This window comes from Agelaius tricolor, unplaced genomic scaffold (genome assembly GCF_023055355.1).
Source record: "Agelaius tricolor isolate 1412-34295 unplaced genomic scaffold, bAgeTri1.0.p SCAF_7, whole genome shotgun sequence".
NCBI lineage: Eukaryota > Metazoa > Chordata > Aves > Passeriformes > Icteridae > Agelaius > Agelaius tricolor.
This window is the reverse complement of record NW_027269267.1, coordinates 38,222,303-38,242,362: the sequence shown is the minus strand read 5'-3', so window position 1 is coordinate 38,242,362 and position 20,060 is coordinate 38,222,303. Positions and strand designations below refer to the sequence as shown.

General features: G+C 35.6%; 1 protein-coding gene across 10 annotated transcripts in view; it reads left to right on the top strand.

The window, feature by feature from the left end:
- Positions 1 to 20,060, top strand: part of GPC5 (glypican 5) — a 602,268-nt gene that overhangs the window by 319,409 nt on the left and 262,799 nt on the right. Inside the window, exon 8 of one of the 10 annotated variants that reach the window (XM_071430984.1) lies at positions 14,131 to 14,207. The exons of the other annotated variants lie outside the window; for them this stretch is intronic. Within the exon in view, the coding sequence (XP_071287085.1) occupies positions 14,131 to 14,207 (77 nt within the window). The remainder of the gene's footprint in view (positions 1 to 14,130; positions 14,208 to 20,060) is intronic. 10 annotated transcript variants of the gene reach the window in all.

Genomic DNA, 20,060 nt, shown 5'->3' with positions numbered 1-20,060 from the left:
CTAAGATATTATAGCACAAAAATATGAACCCATAATTTTTGATATTTTGACTTGTGCATAAATCTTGAGCTACTAGTACCTTCCATGAGCTGTTGTGATTTCATGGCCTTATGCTGGCATGCATTCCCTTTTTGGAATTCAACTTAAAAGTTGTCTTTAATGTGTACCAAAAAGAGTCCTACTTTGTTCTGAGGCATCAGATATGGGCTGTCCAACAGAACAGTTAAAACATTCAATTTTGTAGAATTTTATTACAATATAGATCAAGATTTTTTTTTCAGAAATCACTTGTGTCTTTAAGTATATGTTAAAGTGTATGTTTAAGATAAATGAAACAAGTGCTTGAAAAATTATTCTATTGCATCACTGATATATGAGTAGGGCTTTGGGAATTTAAAGTTAGATTTAAAGTGGAAACCAATACATTTTAGTAAGAAAACAAAATTATCTTCTCAAGATTTAAAATTTTATGTGAGGAACTAAAGTTGAAAAAAATATAAACATAATAAGAATTTAGGCTTATATTTTTAACATCTATACATATACTTATGTTGAAAAAAATGTACATATGTACATATGTACTTATCTGCATATACTTATATTGAAAAAAATATAAACATAAGAATTTAGGCTTATATTTTTAACATCTTGCATATACTTATGCAACATATATAGTTTTGTATAATTTCCTTAGCTTTGGGTGACTGGTATCAATTAAAAGCAAAGTAAGATTTTAAACTCATTGTTTTTAAACAGAAGAGATAGATTCACTGTGATTATATTGCTTACAGCTGCTTGAAAAGTATGTCTGAATTTCAGGCAAGCCTACAAGTTGACCACAGTAATTTTGATCCTCAGCACTACCTTCTCTACAGAGTCATAAAGTTAGTATTATTTTTCCTTATCAAAAAACTTCCTGCATTCTTTTACTTCTGGACAACTTTGCTTTCTCTCATAACCAGCCAGGAAAGAAAGGGGGATTGCTATATATTTTTTTTCCATAGTTGAGTCTAGAAGTCCTAGCCATAGCCCAGGCTCTCTTTTTGGTAGCTTTTGCAGACATTTTCACCAAGGAGATAATCCTGTGTGCAACAAATCAATGATCTTAATAAGCTATTAAAGTATGATACAGAACTAGCCCCTTTTATTACATTGCTGTGTATAAAAATAAAGACACATCCACCTTTTTTTTTTGATGCCATGTCATTGCCTTTTGGATGTGTGCCTGATACTCAAACCCAGAAAGAACAGAGAGGAAGGGAAGGGATATACTTTTGCCAAACAAACTTGTACCAATTTTATGTGTACATGTAGCCTGTGAAGTGGAAGATTACCTGTTTCCACATTCAGTGTTAGAGATGTAAGAATTTATTTCATTTGGTGCTGAAGACTGACAAATGTGTGGTGACAGCCTTTGGGCTTTAGAAGGCCAGTGAAGAGATCTGGTATTTGTAATATAGAAGTGATAGCCTTGCATTAAAAAAATGTTTAAAATATGTTATATTTTGAAAAAATATAGTTTTTCAAAAAAATCTAGTTTTTAAAAATCTAGATTTCAAACAGCCCAATCATTATATTATATTTAATGCTTCAAAGTGCTACAATTGTGCTGACTGGTTTGCTCTTTCAAAAGTACTTTTAAAATACGGTAAATCGTGCAGCTATTTGAAGAAATGGTACTAGAAAGGATAGTGTACTTTAAATGTATAAAATAAACAGTAGTATAAAGTCTTGACACTTCATTTGCTAGTTTTATTCTCCTCTAACCTGGGAGCTCCCACAGGACTATTTCATGCGTCACAATGAATTACCTCTTTGAAACCCCCTGCGGAACACAGCAGTAATAACAACAAATACTTATCACCTACATATTGATTTGAATCTGTTTTCAAATAGCTCTGTGAGGAGGCCAATCCCAATATCACTCCACTGAGGTTCTCAATACCATCTATCAAAATTCTCATAATACTTCTAGCAAGACCACCGATTCACTGGAAAGTGCTCTACCACTTGTCTGTCTTTGCTCATTTTAACATGCAACACACATGCTTCTGTACTGCAGCCAGAGCTCTCCTAGTGATCTCCCTGATCTCAGGGCTCAAATATGCAGAAATATCGAGGATGTCTTTGTGCTTAAGATACATATGGGCAAACCTTGTCTCCCACTTTTTTTTTTTTTTAATTTCACCTGATATTCATCCTCTTTGAAGAAAGAAGTCTCCTAAATGTTTTATTTCTCAGGCTTCTTAACCTGTGGATTATTATTTTTTTTTTGTTCAAATCATGCTGGAGAGGTAAAATGCCTCGGAAAAGGCTTTATGTTGTGATCTCTATATAAATAAAGCAGTCTATGTCTCTTGCCTGACATTATATTGCATTCTCAAGTCTCAAATGTTCTTTCTCCTCTTTCTCTTCCTTCACCCACTTCACTATAGTTGCTTTTCTCATTGTTACATCTGATTCTGGTGGCACATTCTGGGACCAAAACTACTTAAAGCTGGCAATAAAATCTCCATTATGATGTTTGCCATCTGTTAAATTCTTTTTAACTCTCATCTACATTCTGTTACCTCAGTAAAGTAAGACATCCCTTATGTCTGAGTAGGATTTTAGGTTTTATTTACACACAAGAGTATTCTTCCTAATTCCTAAATGTTAATGTGAGGTGTTATTCAGGTGTCTTTGGAAGGGCTACATGACTTCACTGTTCATAGTTCACTCAGTTCAGAACATCTCAATTCTATTAAAAATGAATAAGAAAAAAAGAGTTCTTGCTGTGAATGCCACATTTGGTCTAACTATTGCAATAGTAAATTTTAACAATAACATTCTCATAGGCTATTGTTAATTGAGAGGCTGGGGGATCTCACCCTTCCTTTTCACATAAAGACTATCATAATCTGAGCTCTTTTCTCTCATAGCTCTTGTCTTTTGTGGAGCTGAAAATCTTTTGAAGAGAAAGATTTATTGCAGTTAGTACATTCCCATGAAAAATTTGCATTTCCAGAATTAGTAAATACTAAGCAAGAAGATGCATATTGTCAACACATATGAAGTTCAAAGATTTTTCCGTGTGCATGATCAAGTGTTGGCACAAAAGTATGTGATGCTATAAATTATTGAAGCATGAACAAAGACAAAGGATGAAAAAGTTCCAAAGATTTCCACCAAAAAAAAAAAATTCTCAAAACCACTTTTGGGTTCTTAAGCATAGACCTTCACCAGCCAGTGACGTTTGAACAGGTGAAGTTGCCAGATGTATAACAACATGAAGCACTGTGGTGGGTTGGCAGGTGCCAAGTGCCACCAAACTGCACAGCACTGTGTGGGCTGCTATGGGAAAATGAACTCCAGCTCAGCCAGAACCAACACAAGCAGTGAGAGAAAAACCAAAAGGATTCCACTTAAAATGCCTTTGAAAAACTGAGAAAAGTTACAATACAACTTTCTTATGCAATATTTTGCAAAAAGGTGTGGCCTGCATAATGATACTATGCATTTGAAAAAGACAATATTTCAATTTTTGATTGTTTTCTATTTAAAGAGTATCATTTCTCTCTCAGCACGTTGTCTCATGAGTCAACATTTGTACTTTTTGAGTGATTCATTAACCTGAGTAATGGATTGAAACTGTATTGTCAGGATGGACTGTTAATTCAAAAACAAATAAGGGGAAGGGTTATGTAAAATTTGCTGAGGGAATTCACACAGAGACAGAAATTAAGTCAAATAATATAAAAATTCATATTTTGCAGCAGTGTATTTTTTGCCTTGTATTAATATGTTACACTGACATGAAGATTTTTATGACAGCACCTATAACACACAAACAAAGCAGCACAATTGCTCTTCAAAGGTTTTAAGTTATCATGAAGTGTTTAATGAGTACACTCACTGGTCCAAAACAGCACATCAGAGCAGTGCAATTATTGCAAAAAACCTGCATTAATAACATGGGGTTATATTTTGCTGGGGATTTCCTTATAATAATACCACTAATTCTGAAGTTACCAGAAATCTGGAGTCTTTTACTACATGTGTTGTTTCATTGAACAAATGTATAAATATTTATATTGTAAAAATGTACAAATGTATAAATATTTTCACTCGCAGTTACCAGTAAAGAAACAAACTTCTGGCAAAGTGCTAATGTTTATTGCTTTCTAATCCATTCTATAATATTTCCTGATGAAAACTAATAAGATAATAGGTGTCATAGCTACTTATCAGGATTAAGAATGTCCTAAATGCTTTTTTATTTCCAAAGCAGTAGAATCAAAGTAGCTTTTTTTATTTCCAAAGCAGTAGAATCAAAGTAGCCAGTGCCACTCTTACAAAAGTGCTACTGTACAGCCCCTGCCTGTTCAACAAATTCTGGTTTATTACTTATTACTAGTTTTTAAAAACTTCCAAAATCCACTTCCTGCCTACTGCTTTATGCCTCCCAAACTTGAGGACAGAAGATATACTCCAGCATGTTCTTCTCTGCTCTGGATTCTCCTGTGAAGAGAGGGAAAAAAAAGGACAAAAATGATATTTAAAATACTATATTTAAATATAAAGATTATAACTCTTCAAGAGCTCCTTTTTGGAAATATCAGGGAAATAAGATGGTATTGTGTGGTCAAGGTATCATGCAGGTTGTGTATCATCTGAACTGGTATGCTATACATCAGAATAAAGTTGATATCTTTGTGGAGATAGACACTTTATGTGGTAATGGATTAATAAAAGAGTAATTTATCAGCCTGGAGAACACTAAGGCTCCAATGAACTCCTCTGTGTGGATTTATGCATTTTCTTCTCACTTTTCACCAGCGTGGACATCCTTCAGGCTATTTTCTTGGATAGAGAGAGGGGAAAAAGCCCCAAATTCTTGTGATCAGTCTTCCAGATATGTAAACACTTCAAAGCTTTCAATCAACAAGTTACATACTTTGTAAGTAACTTGATTGAAGAATTAATACACCATTTCCTTATTTCACCTAAATTTTATGCCAAAAAGCACAGAAGCAATTACAGAGGTAAAGAAAGCCAAGTACAGATACAGTCTTTGCTTAAATTGACCTGACAGTGAATGTCAAGTTTCCTACTGTGGACTACAAGATTTAATTCTGAATGGTACTGTTAAGAAAGGTGGAGAGTAAAAACACCTTCTGTGTGGAAGTTTTTGCCCTACATGAGGCCAGGCTGTATTCCCTCTTTCAAAATGGGGTGGATTGTTTTGTGAGTTCCCCCATTTCCTACTCCTCCTCTACAAGGATCTTTCAGACATATCTCAAACACAAATCGCCAGCTAGGAATAAAATTTTGAGATGGGCAATACAAACAGACCTTTTGGGTATAGGTTTGTAAGGTTAAAAAAAGCTGACATTGAATTCTTTAAAATGCATCAAGAACAATCACTAAATGCCACTTCTTCTAGCTAAGCAAGAAATGGTTAACCATATCCATTCCACAAACACAGAATAAAAATGGGACTATAAATGCAAATGGTTTATGTGATACCATAGAATTTGTGTTATTTACTAATCCAATCCCCTGAAATGAGCCTGTGGCAAACCATTTGAGGCTAATCCTTAAAAAAGCAGCATGCTATCCAAAGTACATTGTTTCCCACCTTTACCTACTGTAAGTGTCTCTCTGGGGCAAAGATTTAGTCATTTGGATAGAGTAAGAGATAATAATCAGGCTAAGTTTCTCCAGCTATGGTTAAAGCCATTCAGCTGGCAGATAGTCTAAAATCAGAATGACCACTTCACCAATGTCTGACCTGAACTTAGATTTTTTTTCCTAAAAAAACTTCTAAAATTTTATGATTCATCCTGTTAACAGAGAAGAACTTTGAGAATTTCATCAAGGGAACAACTCTTAAAAAAATAAGTGTACCATTTTTTTTTCCATACTAGACAATAAAGTTCCTTATCTATTCTATATTAGGTTAGAGACTATTTATTTTTGCATGTGCATCTGATATATGCAAAATCAAGTCAAAATACACTGCAATTTATGCAAAGTATGGTTAATTATAAAATAATAAGGCCAATTTGTTAGGTTTGAAATTAGTTCTGATTGACTTTATTCTGAGTAGGCATAATTTCACTGACTTCATATGAGTTTGTATTTTCCAGATAGACCACATAATAAGTTTAGATGGAGTTAAAAATTTCTAATTGTATTTTTAAAGGCATTACCTTCTAATAATACCACTACTTCTGAAGTTAGCAGAAATGTGGAGCCTTTTAATGCATGTAACATTTAATTGAACCAATTTCACTATTAGATCTTAATAATTTCTGATTAGTCATTGATTGTAATTCAATAAATAAATAAATATTCATTATTTGTTAATGTGTTCTTTGAAATGTGTTTCATAATAATGTATGAAGGATATGAAGAGAAAAATTTTTTATAACTCTTGATCCCTGTATTCTAACCACCTTTACTGTTTTATCAAATACTTCCATTAATTCAGTGGATGAGAATTTATAATGTTTTCCTTTATGCAAAAAAAAAAAAGAGCAGGTATTTTGCTGCAAAAATGCATTCCTTTTAATTAATTGTATTTTAAATCAATCCCTTTCTCTAAGTAGTAATGTCTAATCCTCAAAGATGTGAGAGTTTTTACTTCAAATACACCCTCAAAAGTCAATGCATTTTTAAAGAACAGACCTTCTGAATAGTCACTTTCATCTCCATATCCTTATGACTGATTTCACTGCACCTAGGAGATGTTTCTATAAGAAATCCTTCGTAATTTTGAAGTGTTCTTTCTAAATCTGTCCATGTTTTAATTTTTTTTGGCAGAAGTAGGGGAAGAGCAGCATCTCGCTCTTGATGTTCCATTTCTCATAATATCTGTGACAGCTTTTACTATCCACTATGGATGATTCTTTTACTCTTCCAGTTTACTTCTACTCTACTGACCAAAAGTCTCAAAATGAGTTGCCCTTTTTTTTTTTCTTTTTGTAGAAATTAACTGTTTTTATTTATTTGAGTAAGAGAATATATAAAGCTAATCTCTGTAGTTTGAAACTATTATCATATTCTAGTAACGATTCCTTTACATGATCAGATTAACTACTTCAAGTTTACAGTAAAAATGCTACCTGTTACCATCCAAAATATAAACATGAATATTGGAGGCAGCTATAGCCTACTGTGTATTTCATTTTTTTCCTTAGTATGCAATCCTACTTTAATAATGATAGATACAGAGACAGGATTTTTTGTCATGAGCTAAAAAATTCAGACTTCTTTTATAATCACTGTAAAGAAATTAACAGATATCACTGAAAATGAGTAAGCACATGAGGGCACAATTCATTAGGCCTACATTAAGCATGTCTGTTAAGATGAGAATTGTGCCCTACAATCCTTATTTCTCTCAACTGACTGTAAAAGGACAAGCTTCAGTACCTTAAGTACAGATATCTCAAGTTAGAAAATGCCTTCCCAAAGTTAGGTTCTTTTGCATTCACTCTGGTTCTGATTCAATATTGAATTTTATTTTTAGATAAGGGTTAAATATCTTTAAATGTACTTCACAGTCTTATTGTCAGCATCACTAATGACTTCTTGCAATAAAAAATAGAGGGGTACTTCTGAATATAACTAATACGATCTGCAAAATGGAATTCATGTTGTCTCAAAGCTCTAGTTTGCTGGGAGAAGAAATCATTCCTGTTCTCCATCATCTGTGATGTAGAAAATGACTAGTGGTGAAAAAACAATTGGGAATGTCTGTAAATCCCATGGTGTGTTTTGTTATCAAACTGTCTTGGTATCTTTTTTACCTCTTTCTCCTTTTAGATTTTGAACACAAAAGTAAATGTAAAAATACAACACAAAACTTTCATAGCCATTACATAAATAAGAAATTACTTCACTGAATCAAAAAGGAATTGTAAAACACTTTTAAAATCTACTTATGAAAGAATCTGTCCTTTTTCAAAGTTGTGAATGATTTCAGACTGATATCTTTCTATATCTTAAACAGACTGTAACCATGATAAATGTCACACTTGGATTTACTCAAAGGTGATTTATAGTCAAAGGTAGCTCTTCGGCCTGTCATGTATCTCCAGGCTTTATTATATTCTTTTAGAAAATCAAAGTGTGTGTGATCTCCTGAGAGTTCCCTTTGCAACCTGTGCAGAGACTTAAATTAGATTTGTTTCATATTTGTGTCTTGCACTATTAATGATTATAACTCCAATGCCTTGACTAATCTACTTCTCAGTAATTCATGCTCAAACCATTTGCTAACTTTTAAATAAAAGAGAATCAATTAATTTTTGTTTGCTACAGAAACTTAGCACTATCTTTTTTTTTTCCCAAGAAACAATGTAAGAGAGATACAAGCCTAAGAAAGAGCTAGATCTTAAGATCTGCAAAACTTGTGTGAACATATACATGTATACATATACACACACATATAAATCATCAGAAGTTCCCTAAAAAAGAGTGAAACTACAAAATACTCAGTTGTGACCTGTATTCTGTAAAATGTATCTGGAGGACAGCAAGTGGACTTTTCTTTTTGTTTTGTTCTTTTGAAGGGAAGCGGTGAGGTAAAATTCCAGTCCTGTTCAGGATTGTGATGTCTCATTTCTACAAGTAGTCTGATAATAGGCACTAGTACTGATATTAAGTTTCCAGAATTAAATGTATGGAAAAGGTTTTTGCAAGGCTGTGTGGAAAAGATTTTGCAAGGCAAAACACTGTAGCAGATACCTAATTGGAGAGGTGGGACTCTGTTGCTTAGACAGGCTGTCATTTCAGCAGATCATTTCTGTATGTCGTCACTGGTTTATTTTGACTGTATGAACTCTTTTTCCAGTCCCTATGGCAGAAGCTAGCTCAGATTGATTACTCTAGATTCCTACATTTAGATAATTTAAACTGGACATAAATCCCAGTTGTTGGGTTTTCACAGGTTGGCTAACAAGAACAACTTTCCCAGATATTGGCCAGTAGCAGTAAGGTTAGACATGCTTAACTTTAGTTATTTCCCTATTTAGAGCCCCATTAAGCAGACACTTCCCAAGGCCAGTAAATGTGCTTAAGGAAGGGAAAAATCTCCTGCTTCATTGTGATATGCTGAAAGAGAAGGTTACACCACAGCTCAACAGCCACAGACTTCATCAAAGCATCCTTTGTGGAACCATGTAGTCACTAGCATTTTTTATGTCAAGCCCATTACATCTCTGAAACATGGATCTTTTCTCCCATTTCAATTCCTTTCTCAAGTTCATGCTGCCTGTAGTCATCCCCAGATAAATGCTTTTACAGCACAAACTGAATTCAGGGCCTCCTGAGTAGCTGCTACATTTCTCATACAGGCATAAGATTTGGGCTTGTTATAAATATGGAGAGACCATACGGAAAGATAGGTCAGATTTCTAGAAAGGACATGAAACCCTTATTTTCATTTTATTATCACTAATGCCCTATGGACATAGTTCAATCAATGTCATTTTAATTCAGGGCCAAAATATCTGAGACCCAGCCTGGAGAAGCAAAAATGTAGCCTTGAGAACAGGGATAAGATGAAATAAAATGTCTAAGAATAAGAAAATACCAAAGAGGATTTTTGGGGAAAATGTTTGATTGAGACGTCTGAATGAGAACAAGTCTGAATACAGAGGAGGATGTAAGAGAGAAATGCAGAAAGGTGCTTGTACACTACATTTACCATGTCTCTTCCACCATTTTTCATTTTTTTCCCCAGTGTTCACAGTCTAAAGTAGAAATGCTCATATATGTAAGTCTGCATCTCTGAGGCTAAAGAGTAAATCCTATGGGATGTGAGAAACACGGTTTATGGCACTTGCACAGCTGATAGTGATGTAGAAAGTATAATATTCTTAAGAGAATCTTATGGATTGTAACAGTGACATTTGCAAAATATGTCAGTTGCTAGAGTGGAGACAGCTAGCTGTTAAAAAAAACCTATTTCTGAAATGTCAGGGAGGAAAACCAGAATGTGGGAGTTGTTCTAAAAGGAAGTAGCTACATATGAACTAAATAGCTGCAAAATAATGATTTACTACATATTGTGTTGTTGCCTTACATATATAAACACAGTCATTAGGGAAAAAAAAGGAACTATTAGGTATTTCCTAATAAAATTGTTCATTAAAATGTTATAGACAAAAATATTGATCATATGTTATGACTTGCAGAAGACCTTGGGATTTATTAAAACATTTATTGTTTGTTAAGGGTTTGCTACATAAAAGTGCACATCAGGTATTTTGCTTTTCAACAACTGAAAATGCCTACTCATTTATTTAAATGAACTGAATGATAATAAGGAATTTGAATAAGTTTGTTTCCAGGTTACAATTTGCTTCTCTCTGGTAGTTCCAAGACTTAGACATATAAGACACCCATACACACTTCAAATACAGGCAAACTAAGAGTATGGACTATCATTTGCAAATTAATTTAGCTGAGAAGGTGGTCTGTGCTGCCCACCTTGCCCATCCTCTGGAGATGTAACTCTTCTAGCCACTATAGCTGAACCACAAATGATGCTCTTTAATACAGACTAAAACTTCAAGCAAACTGAATGTGCTTCTGCTATATATTAATATAGATGTGCAGGGCTGATTTGGTTGATTGCCAGATAGCTACTCAGCTATTCTTTAACTCCCTGTCCTCAACAAATGATAAAAAAATAGAGTGATAAGACAAAAGCTTTCTTGTGTCAGGATAAAATCAGAAAGATCACTTACCCATTAACATCCCAAAAATAAAAAGACTCAACTGGAAGAAAGTTAATTTCTTGCCAATTAAAATAGAGTCAGATGGTAAAAACCAAAGAGCTTCACCCCCATCACCCACTTCTTTTCAAACTATGTTACTGCTTAATTCCCAGCTCCTTTGCCTCCTTCTGACACTGGGTGTTGCAGGGGGTGACAGTGAAAAGGGATTGATTGCAGCCTGTTCATAACAGCTCCTTTCTGCAGCCTTTTCTCCTCACATTTTCTTCCCTATGCTGTGGGGAGATGGAATATAAGAAAATAAAGATAGTGCAGAAGGTAGAATCACCCCTGAGGAGTTGCAGCTGTACTAATTACCAAAGATTAAGAAGAGGCCTGCCCATAACAGGCCACAGCTGTGTCCAGTGAGGATGAGTGTTAAAAAAGAGTGGGTTAGCTGGTGGAGCTTTTTTGGCTGTGCTGCGAAGAAAAAGTAGTCAGTGCTGTGAGGAGCTACCCACAAGACAACACTGAGAAGGTATGGGAGCTTTGCAATAAGATGACAACACTGTGCCAGTATGGGTTCTCTCCAAAAGCTGCAGCTTCCTTCAGGTCACATCGACTGCTCCAACACGAAGTCCTCCTCAGGCTGCAGTGTGGTAACCAGCTTCTCTCTAGGTGCTGCAGGGGAGTCTCTGCTGTGGCGCCTGAAGCACCTCTTCCCTCTCCTTCTCTCACCTTGGTATTCAGAAGGTTGTTCCTCTTAGTTTCTCTCACTTCCACCATGTTCACCTCCTCCTTCTCAGCAATAAGCAGAATTTTGCCCTTTTTAAAATACATTTTCCCTGCCCAACACAGTCCTGACTGGTGGGGTTAAGCTGTGCCCTGAATGGATCTACAGAATCCTGCTGCAAATGCTTGTGTCAGGCATAAGGCGTCCCAGTCTCTCCTCACAGATGCCACCCCTACAGCCCCCACTGGGGCACACACATGTTGTCATTATATTACAAGAGTTCTATTGTCATTGTATTGCAAAGGGTCTGTATTGCTAGAGTTTCATACCACCTTGATGTTTCTCATAGGCACCTCCTCTAAGCACTGACTCTTCCTTCTTCTTGTAATAGCCAACTGACTCCAGTTGCCCCCAACCAACCAATCCACTCTTCTATAACACTCTTCTTATTATCAGCTACAGCTGTGGCCTGTTAAAATCAGGCCTGTTCCTAATCTTTAATAATTAACCCAGCTGCAACTCTTTAGGGGGTAAGATTACTTTCTATACTACCTTTATTTACTTATATTCTATCCCCCTACACACACAGCCAGTGCAACTGCACTCTGGGCACTGGTGTGTCAGATAAAACAGGGAGCCCTGTATTCACCAAGAGGGAATCACCTTTGGAAGTAGGGCCAATGGGACAGGCTGTGGTTAATCACTGGCTGTGGTCATGAGCCATGAGCTCTCTAGCCAGTCCTGTGGACTCAGCTGAGAGCTGCACACAAATGCAGTGGTTTGGCCTGTCAAGGGTCAAGATCTGTTATTTTTTCTAAGTTACCAAGTATTTGCTTGTAGATCTGCTTATGCACAGTCAGGACTTCAGCTGCTCGTGCTCCTGTACCAAGTGTTTTGATAGAGTCAGGATTAGGTCTTTTGAGACCGTCACTAACTACCAAAATCCCAGTAGCTTTCCATTGTGAAAAATAGCCCTGCGATTGATAATCTGATACTGGTGTTAACAACTTCCACAAAGAAGGGAAAAATTCAACAGAGAGTAGAAAAAATGTAACTTCTCATGACCTGTGTTCAGAACCTGTGTGACCTTCAGGCTCTTATGAGTAGACTGAGGAAGTTGCTGCTTCTGCTTCTCAAGATTCACTTCTTATTTGAATGCACTTAGCAAGACATGTGATGCATAACGACATAGAATATATCACAGAAAAGGAAAATATAATATATAATTAAAGAGATACTGATTAAAAGCTGTGAGCTCAGTAACATTTTTATGAAGTTATAAAGTAGTTTTCTAGTAAAATTTCAAATGTAATATTCAGTTCATTAACAACTCTCATCATCCCCAAATCCATAAACATTAATTTATTTTACTGTGTAGCAATTTCAAAGAAATGTAAGTCATAAAATGTAAAAGAAAGTGTTTAGCTATGGATTCAAAAAGAGAACCATCAGATTTTATTTCTCTTCTAGTTAGTGCTATCTATTGCCTTTTTTCTTCCTTTTTTATTGCTCCTTTTTTCTAATTAACTACCATTTGTCATTTTATGTCAACTGACATATTATAAGTCATTATGTAGGATACTAATAGCCTTAGGAACAGTTGACTCACACATAAACTCTGTGTCCAAACGGCCACTTAGCAAGGAAGTGGATTTTAATTTCTCACCATTCATTACTATTTCAATTGCTCTAAACAGAATAATTGAAGAACAGCAGGTGCTTTTCATTTCAGTTCTTCAGTCTTGTTTCTTAACTTACCTTTTTAAATAGCAGCGTTCTTTCACAGCAAGAAGGCAATTAATTCTTCTGTATGCCAGAAGATGCCACTGTAGCACTCGCTTACAAACAGTAAAGACTGATGACAGGGGAGAACATGAATATTATCAGATACAGCATCTGATTGATTGCACCTGAGAAAGTATTACTGTGAGTATCCTAAAAGTACAGGGTCTTAATCTGGTGAGAGAATGAGATTCTGCAATATTTATTTATTTAAAAAAATAAATAAAAACAACTACAGATTGGGAATTAAAGGAAATAGTTATTTTATGGCATAATTTCATAAACTGCAATCCTAGTCCTGTATTTGCTGCCTTGGCTATTTATGTGTTGCAGCAGTGTACCAAACACTAATAGGAGTACATGTTCTTTCTCCAAAGGATTTTTCTAGGAAGGATTTTCCTGCTGTTTAATATAACATATAAATCACTTTGAAAAAATAGTGTTCTTAGGTTGCTATTTCATTTTCTTCTGTATCCAGTTAATCGCAGAGAGGTTTGAGATCATCTATCTACTTCAGTGTCATGGAACTATTTTTTTTCCCTTTTTTTTTTATACTTTAAAAATTCTCAGAGTGGGCAGTCCATCACTAGCTTTAGAAACTAGGTTTTCCCCTAGGTGATAAAGAAACAGGGCAGCCAGAAAATATTTCCCCAAAAGGTCTACCTAAAAGGATGCTTTATTTTATTTTGATTTATTTATCTTTTAGGAACAATTTAAACATTTTACCTTTTGAAAGCTGTGCTACTTGCTGGTGACAGAGGAGAAGAGGAAGGAAGATTACTGTGCAACGCTATGATGGTCAAAAAAGGTTCAAATTGATAATCTATAAAGAATTACAATAGGAAGAAGCACTTTAAAAGCACTTCCTTTGAACAAGCTCTCTATTAATTAATTGTTTGTCCTCAGGGTGCCTACATAAGAAAGCAAGCAAAGTGTGTGTGCACTTAAGTTTTCCAGTGGGACACTGCAATCCACTGTCAAATGTGAGTGTCATCAAATGAACAATCAGAACGCTGCTGTGGAATTCAGTTATGCAGGTTTTTCTGCCACAAAAGGTGGAAAAATTACTCACAAGCACTGCACAATGCAAATTTTATGCCATGTATTATCAATATTCTCTTTTTTCAGTTAATATTTAAAGACCTCATGTCTTGAGATCAAGCAGGTCTCTCATCCAGAACTTAGGATTTTTCAGTTCTAGTGATTGGCCACTAGAGAGGTGTTACCTCATTTACTATAAGTCTTTGAACCTGACCCTTCAGCAAGTTGTTCACCCATCATATTGCATGCATGTCTAGCTGTATGCTGGACATTTTATTCATAAAAATGCTGGGAGAGATAGTATCAAAAGCTTTTCTAAAATCCCAAACACCCATGTTTAATGACTTCCTTTTGTCTAATGGTCAAACGTGGTTTGTTTTCACACCCAGCACATCTATTCAGCCTGTTCAGTGCACTCAGTAGCTCCTCTGTTAGAAATCATCTCTTTAGTGAACCAACAGAATTTGTTATCAGAATTCATCAGTTTCCATACAGACTAAAAGCCTGATCTCTGTGCTGTGGCTTTGAAAGGCACATTGAGCTCCACCAGGTGGTGGGGAAATTTGGGATGTCTTTTACACTGAAGTTTATGCTTTCTCAACTATCTTCATGAAACACTAGCTGATCATTCTGTCCTTTCTTTCAAAATTCTGGAGAAATATGTAGGGAGGAATGGGAAAGGATATTTAGTCAAGTGACAGATTATTGAAGAGTCGATTACTATGAGGAAAAACAGCAACTCGCTTACCTGCCTATTGTAATTTTTGATTAAACATCTATCAAAAGTTTTTGCTGAAAAAATCAAATTACTTGAATACAACCTATGAAATTGGTCTAATAACAGAAAATGGTCAGTCCTAGGCACTGAACATAAGAGTTCTTACTGGACCCACCAATAAAATGTTATATAGTAATTACACTTTGAGACTTTTTGTTTTGCTTAGTATCATTGTAAAACTTTCTTCATTACCTCTCCATAGCAACTCATCTTTGCATCTTTTTGTTTTGTGAATACTAAAATACACCCATAAGGTTGAGTACTTATATTTTTAACTTATAGTTGTATAATTAAAAGGTGAAAGTGCATGTTAAATGCATCAGCAGAGTGCATTTTTGGCAAAGGTAAAGTACATAAAATGTGTATCCCATCTGTTACAAATGTATGGTATTTTCACCAGTAATTACAACAATTTTATCTGGGAAATAGAATTTATTCTACCCTAAATACAGCTAAAAATAACTGTGAATAAAGGTATATTTGGAATTAAATAGAACCCACATAAAACCTAATTTTGATATTTTGATTTTAGCAGAAACTAACTCAATTTTTACCACAGTCCCTGGGTTTCATGTTTACTGATGTTCACATGCATTATTCAGAGGCACCAAATATTAGGTGAGAGACAAAGCACAGTGTGGCTGAGGCATTTAGTATGCAATAGAGAATTTTTTTTTGATGACTCATAGGTAGGGCCAGTGATATAGGCAGTGAATATTATGTTAGTGTGCACATCAGTGTTGCAGCAACAAACTGCTTATTCCTGTTTTGATGCATTGAATTCATCTTTATCTTTAGAAAAGTATGATGGATCCAAAATAATTTGTGATGAAGCGTTTAGTCACAGCTGTGCCCACATCTCTTTTTTGGAAAACATCACTGATAAATATTATTATAAAATGTTGAAAGTAATTAAAATTACAGACTTTGATGGACCACTTCTGAATATTCCTTTTTATGAAATAATCTAAATTTCACTATGTAGTGAGTTGACTGTGCCTGGATGCCATGTGCCCACCAAATTCATTCTACTATTTTTCTCCTTATCAGAATAGGAGAGAGAAAATAAAAGGAAAGTCTTGTAGGGTGAGATAAGGACAGGGATAGGTCACTCACTGATTACCATCAGGGGCAAAATGGACTTGACTTGGAGATACTATTAAAATTTAATACCAATGAAATCAGAATAGGGTCATAAGAAATGAACCCAACCTTTAAAACACCAACCCCCGCTCCCACTCCTCCCTTATGCCTGGGCTCAACTTCATTCCTTATTTTCTCTACCTCTCCTTTCCCCAGCAATGCAGGGGGACCAGGAATGGAGGTTGTGATCAATTCAGCATGTCTCTGCCCCTGCTCACAGACTTCCCCTGCTGCCCTCCATGCATGGGTCTCTTCCATGGGCTGTATTCCTTCAGGAACAGACTGCTCCAGCATGGATCCCCCAGGGGATCACAAGTCCTGCCAGTAAACCTTCTCCAAAGGGGCTCCTTTCTCCATGGGGCCACAGGTCCTGCCAGGACATCCCCTCCTTTAGGTATCCATCTGTTCTGTGGGGTCTTCCATGTGCTGCCAGTGGATATCTGCTGTTCCACCATGGACTCCAGAGGCTGCAGGGGCACAGCCTGGCTCACAGGGTCTGCACTGTGGCGTGCAGCAGGGGAATCTCTGCTCCAGCACACAGAGCACATCCTGCCCACCCTTCTGCCCTGAACTTGGTGTCTGCAGGGCTGTTCCTCTCAGATATTCTCCCTCTTCTCTCTGGCTGCTATTGCAGTGGGGTTTTATCACCCTTTTTAAATTACGTTTTCCCAGAGGTACTAGCCCTGTCACTGATGGGCTCTGCCTTGGAACCAGCTCACCTTATCCCTGTCAGACCGTGGGGGAAGCTTCTGGCAGCTTCTTACAGTGACCACCCCTGTAGGCCCCCTACTACCAAACCCCGGTGATGAAAATTCAACATATACTAATATTTTATTAAAATATAACAGAAATAAAAAGCAGAAATGTCACCCTGGTTTTTTAAGATTTTCTAAGCCTTCTGATGTTGACATTCTTGTAGTGAACTTTCTCACACACTTTCTGTAAATAACTCATTGTTTTGCATTCCTTTATGGAGGAGGAGGAGAGTTGATAAACTGTTAGTTCAACCAGTGGCATTAGAAAAGTGCCACTGTTATCCTCCAATCCACTGTCACTTTTGGAAAACTATAAATATTAGAGTCAAAAAATAAACTGCCCTTTTTTCTCTTTCACCTTGAGAACGGTGTGAGCGTATGTTCTTTTGTGTCCTATAGTGACACAGAAAGTAAGACAACATGAATGTACTTTTAGTTAATTGTAGTGTGTTTGGGAGCTGATTTTGATAATAAGCTAAACTGGTAGTTTTCATACAGGACTGAAGTATGGTCATATTTTATTAAGGTTGTGTGAGGAAATATCTCATGGCATCATGTGTTGAAGGATGCTGCTTTTCCAGACTGATCTTTCTCTTTTTTTTTTTTTTTTGGCTGTTTGTTTTAAAAAGTTCAATATTTACCAAGAATACCTTTTCCCTTAGATTTTTTTTTGCATTGAAAGAAATCCTGTAAGTGCATTCTTAGGTTGTATATAGCTTTTTAATCCAGTAATTAAGTCAATATTTAAAACTGTAAATATCAATTATTTGAATGAATATTATATTTAGCATACTGCCAATTAGGTTATGTAATAGTCAATTTTGAGAATGGCTGTTCTCATATTAAAAGATTAAAGAAAATAGTTTCTCTAATTATCTCTTCTTGCATGAATTATGAATCTTTGATCACAGAAAACTTTCAGTCATTAACATGTTAATTTTCCTTATATTATCTGCGATTCATTTCTTCTGTGATCTAAGTATTTAGTGAGTCTTTCTTCAGGTTTGTGTACACTTTCACAAGGAATAGAAACTGACACTGACATAACCTCTTTTGTTTTTAATTTATGGAAGTACATCTCATTATTTTCCTGAGTACAGTAAGAAGCAAATAGCAGATTTGTTTGTTTTGCCTGTAATTCAGAACATCTGTCTTGAAGGTGCTCTGTCCCTTGGTTCTTTTTTCTGAAGTATATTAGCTGTATTTTCCTCACCATATCCTTTGCTTTCCTACTATCTTCTCTGGCTGTTCCTGGCACAGAAAATTTCCATTTCACCCATAGATCTGAAGCCAACTACTAGCTCTCCTTTGGTCTGGGCATAATCTCTGTGCTGTCGTGTTATGCACAAGTAATTCCTCATGCTGCTTTAACAAGGTTTCACTGAATATACATTGCAAAAATTAACATCTCAAAAATTGGATTTTGAATAGGTTTGAATTTCCTCTTAAATATTTTAATGCATTTTGTTTCCCTTTATTCTACTTTTATTGACATAATAATTTAAAATTTTCAAATTTCTTTCACAACAATAAGCAATGCTAAAAATATATTAAAGGCCATCTTTCTGTAACCCCATGACTCATGAAGCTCTGCCTTTTACAAGGGCAGCAAATATCCAGAAGCTGATCATTTGAGACAGCTGACATAACTTCAGCTGCCTTAATCCTTTCAACAGACTTTGGGAGCAGAGAGAAATACAGCCATTGTCATAGCCCTTACTTTATCTATTCCTATTCTCAAGTTTACCTTTAGAATTAGTAAAGGTAAGGCAAGAACGGAGGAAGGGGATATTACATACTGTGATATTACCATGCATTCATATGTGGGCAAGAACCCCCATTCCCAAGCCATCTCCAGCTTCAGTAAATATTGGTCTAAAAAGTTGTTATATTGATCATATTGTTGAATTCAGCGAATATAGAACACAGATATCTGCTCTCTTCCTTCTCTTAACCTGTATTAACAAAAAAACAGTTTTTTGCCAAGTAGTTTAAGAACTGAAGAAACAGCTAATGGATTTCTGCTCCTGTTTTCATACTTTTCTGAGGCAATGAAGAATGAAAAATACTCAGAGGTTAGAGACTGGTTTGTAAAAATGATCAGATCTCGTATTTTTCTTTTATGTATAGAGCATTTAGGTGAGCCATACAGTATGTAGAATGAAAACTGTTGGCTTGTTTGATCTGAGTACCCTTTCCTTTGCAAAAAGCAATCAAGTTATTTTTTTAACACATTTAATATCAAATATTGATTCCTCCACGAAATGAATTTCAACTACCAGACTCTTATTCTTTAATTATGAGGACCAGTAAAAAAAAAGAAAAATCAATAAACTACTAAAGATTTAATTGAATCAACTGTATTGAAATTATTTTATTCTTTACACTGAAATTAATGTCCTATTTATAGTAGTGGTTTTGCAGCTTATATGCAATAGCATACATTGGCTAACAACATACATCCTTTTTACTTTGTACAGCTTAGTTAAACACACAGCATGATGCCTTATAATAAAAGTAAGACAATGCCTTTTTCACATGAATTAGAGCCACACTGAACAGGAATTTATTTTTTAAGAGAAGGCAGTCAAAGACTGAAAACAAGAGTGGCCTTTTCTGTATTTTAAAATTATGTGAATCAGCTAAGGCCATATGTTGTCTGATGTAACTACATAAGAGAAAAATTATGAAAAAAATAGATAATAGATTATTCTCTTTTACTAGCTGATTGAAAGGAAAGCTAATTATGCTTTTAGCTTCTACTCAGGTTCCTGTATCACAGTTGTCATCACAGGGCCAACAATAATCTTAAGGAACATGGTATAGTCTGTCAGATCATGTTTTCTTTTCCTTTCTCTCCCCATGGATGAGCAATGTGTGTACACCAGAATTTTTAATTCTCTGCAAACCAAGGTCAAAGAATTGTCTCACATCTGAAGTGTGAGAAGCTGTGCTTCTGATGCCCTTTATCCAGCTTGGCTAAGGACGTCAGTATGACTGATGCTACTGAAGAGCCAGGCTAGAACTGCCTATTTTCTTCTAACAGCTCTCCCCTGCACAGAATTAAACAAGTTATCTGTTGTGCTGTTTTGGGCTGGGATAGAATCAATTTTCTTCAT